Genomic DNA, 3,681 nt, shown 5'->3' with positions numbered 1-3,681 from the left:
TTCTTTTTTTTTACTTTAAGAGAGCTGCTACACCTAAAGCTCGTGCGAATTTACAGTGCAAGTCCTTTTCAATTGTGATATAACGCTCAAATGCGTTTGACTTCCAGTCACCAAGTAGTTTTATCAGCACTTGTGGCATGCCGATATTCAAAGCAAAAGTACAGCCTCCCGTCCGAAAGGAATGTCCACTGTAATCTTGAGGTGATAACCCACATGCCGCTAGCACACGGCGCAACGCCTTGATAAACATTTCGTGAGTCACACTGTTAACCCGACCTTTGGCCAGAATGAGAACACATGGCATGTCACCGGTATCATGCTCTGGACCTGGCGAAGAGATTGTAAAGCTGATACTGGACACAAGAGTGAGCAGGCCATGTTACACAAGGGAACTTGCAGAATCCAGAATCCAAACTGGATAGTTTTGCTATGTCTTATTGTTAAGAGCACTTTATCACTATACCATGTGACGTCACGAATACACAACTGCTTGTTAGGGCTTTGATTTTCCACATTGGAGGGCAACAGAGTCGATTTTCTTAAAAATGTGAAAAAAACACCACACAGGCTGACCAGAAAGCTGTGTTGAACGGTGAGGTCAGGTCTGAATTTTTGACGTATCTTCACAAGAATAACAAGCGTGATCAGTAGCTTCTGTGCTGGTGGTTTACCTTCTAATCTCATTATTTACAATCCGAATATGTAGGTTACGGAAAGGGACGAGTGGTGTCGAACACTTCTCTTGGTTGGGAGAGCAGCGAGGAGAAGGATGCGAAAAACAATCTACGCTAGTGCTGTTGAGGAGCTTCCTTCCACTATTTAATTACAACGTAGCGCCGGGAACGAGGCATCGCTGTGAGGAGCTAGGACTAGCTGCATTTAGATTTGTCGTGACCTGCTGACAGGGGGCGGATCTCGTCCGCGCATTTCTCCATGATACAACACAGTAAGTAAGTGTCGACGAATTCAAGCTTATTTGTTAATCATCCCTATGTGACTATCTATTGTCGTGTTAAATTTGAGAACGAATAGTTCAGTGTGTATACTAATATAGACGCGATGTTGGTGACTGAGATAACAAAACTAGCCCAGAAGCGTTATGAAGTACAACATACTATGTTTGTTGGTGCCGTTGTTACAGAATGGCAAAATCCAACATATACCATAAACAAGGGATAAATTACTTTTTACTCATAAAGATTGCTGCATGTAGATTTATTTTTACAATGTGTTACATGCATGTGTCATGGTTCTTACACTTAACTAAAAAATAATGAAATTTGGTACTTTTGGAGGTAGCAGGGGGCCTCAAAATGTATCTGTAAATATCTGTCATGCACACATTGTTCAAATTGAAAACTATAACGTTGTGAGTGCGTAGTTTAGGTACAATCATGAATCATGTTTCTCAAGGAGAGTTACATCCCTAATGCTATGCGTACTGTATGTATACTCCTGTGCCCTCACACGTCACGCTGTACAAAGTCCTCACATCTCGCTACATGTAAAAGCAGGTCAACATTCACGCCTGCCCTCTTGATAACAGTGATAACGTGTTAAGGATAATAATTTATAGTTAGGGCTGAAAAAAATATTTTCCTTATGATTCATGCATTCATGTTTACATCTAACTCATTACTCATATCATAGAGTTTGTCCCTCTTTTTAATATTTCCCGACTTACAAAAACATGTTTAATGTACAAATGTACAGTGATGAATGGTTTAATCTTTAGCCTGCTGATTGTTATCAGCATAAGGCCCCGTAAAGAGGATGATAAGGTATCTTTTAAAACTGACATCAAACAAAAACAACACCAAATAAAGCATGGTAGGCACGGCACGCAATAATGGTACCAATACTCACCACTGTTACTGCAAATATTCTACCTTTGGAAAGTTGCCATGGCTCGCCGAAGCGAGAGCTGAGAGTAGCGAGCCCAAAGTCACATAGTGGGTGACCGTAGTCCTTCTCTTAGACTTGTTTGCCCTAGAGAAATTACGTGTGCCGCCGCTGGGCTCCGTCTCTCATATCACACCTTTCCTTTGGCGCAAGTTGACGATGCGCATAAGGAGTCTGTAATCAGGTTAGGTACCAGTCTATCCTGGATGGGGGAACAGTGACACTAGGCGGAGGATGCAGGATATAGTTTATTCTAGTACTGCGGAGGAGCTTCCCCCGCTATTTACATACAAGAAAGTACCAGGAACGAGGCATCGCTGAGAGGAGCTTGGATATATGCGGCGTAAACACAGTTATATTTAACACTATTTTTTTCCAGCGTCTTGTTATTCCCCGCCCTGAAGGCAGGGAAGTTTACCGGAACCGTTACTTTTGTAGCATGTATGTCGACATGTTGGTTTATTTGAAATTTCAAGCCACGCATTTACCGAAACGAAACATACAAATCATGTGCGTGGAATGTTGATGCTATTTTTTGGCAGCAATAAGAGATACTTCAAAATCGTCTTGCTATTCTGAGACTTACACACGTTTCGTAATGCAGATAGCCCATGACATTTGTTCATTTTGTTTATTAAAGAGTTAAAAATGTTTAGGGGAAATATATATCTCATTTTGCTAAAATTAACCAGTCTATATTTTGTAAGAATAAACTATTGTGCTTTGAGCGATTATCTCCTTTATCTATAGGCGCAGGAAAGAGCTTTATCACGCGCTGACCTTGCAATGCTGTACATTATCTTATTCAAGCTGTATCACTGAGCGTGAGTGATTATCTCCCTTACCCGAACAGCTCTGTTACGCACTACCTTTGCAATGTATAGTATGTTATTCAGGCAGCCATCGAGAAAGGTTCCAGGGAAAGGTTCCTCTGTCATAGGTTTCTGGCGTGCCTAAGGGACACAACTCTGTATAGCAAATTACAGCGCCTTAGGCGACTTTGCCCCCGTACACAACTGTAAGAAACTATCATACAACATATATTTTAGACGAGATATGTCCACTCCATGAAGAAACAGTGGCAATATTACACTATCACAAACAACAAAATACATGCACTATAAACGACAATTGAAAAACAAAGGTACATTCAACATACAAAGGAGGTACATTATAACAATTTTATTTCAAAACAAGTGTATTATAATGATATTGAAACAATATGAAAATTGAGCGAAACCATGGTAATGTTGTACATACAAGGAATTTGTTTGTAATTGTTGATATGATAACAGATGTTTCTGGATAACTGTTGGTAAAATCATTAATAACTGTTCCTTTTAACAGAGTGTACCAAATTCTTTATCACGATTTAGAATTATTTGTGATTCTTTTTCTTGGTTTTGCATAATGTTGCTCATCTTCTGAGACATCACATATTTCACAGAGACGTTGTTCCAATGGGGTTGTTTTTTTGTATACCTACCATTTTTTTCAATTTTTAGTTTGTGATTACTTAAACAAAGTTTTGAGAAAAGTGACCTATGACCTTTCTTTTTACAATATGGAAGATAATTCTCAATATTTATAGATGACTTGACCAAACTGTGTGTTCTTAACTTGCTGTTAGATAAATAGGAATCCCTAAATGAATGCGTGAATTTTTATAATGGAACTGAAGTTAATTTACAGTGGAGTCATTACATTTTTTAAGTTTGTTTTATTTAACCCAACCAACATGTTGGCCAGAAATATTGATATTTGCTGCAAACGCATGTT

The 3,681-nt window shown here is 39.1% G+C and overlaps 1 protein-coding gene across 1 annotated transcript; it reads right to left on the bottom strand.

Annotated features, from left to right (window-relative positions):
* On the bottom strand, nt 1–684 carry LOC125381453. Its single transcript, XM_048398002.1, has 2 exons — nt 261–684; nt 1–219 (listed from the first exon to the last, which is right to left on the bottom strand). The coding sequence occupies exons 1-2, from the start codon at nt 682–684 to the stop codon at nt 11–13; spliced, it is 633 nt and encodes a 210-aa protein (XP_048253959.1). The 3' UTR covers nt 1–10.
* Nucleotides 685–3,681: the final 2,997 nt, after the last annotated feature.

The sequence above is a fragment of the Haliotis rufescens genome, unplaced genomic scaffold (assembly GCF_023055435.1).
Source record: "Haliotis rufescens isolate VD_foot unplaced genomic scaffold, xgHalRufe1.0.p SCAF_18, whole genome shotgun sequence".
Lineage (NCBI taxonomy): Eukaryota > Metazoa > Mollusca > Gastropoda > Lepetellida > Haliotidae > Haliotis > Haliotis rufescens.
This window is presented reverse-complemented; position numbering and strand designations above follow the sequence as displayed.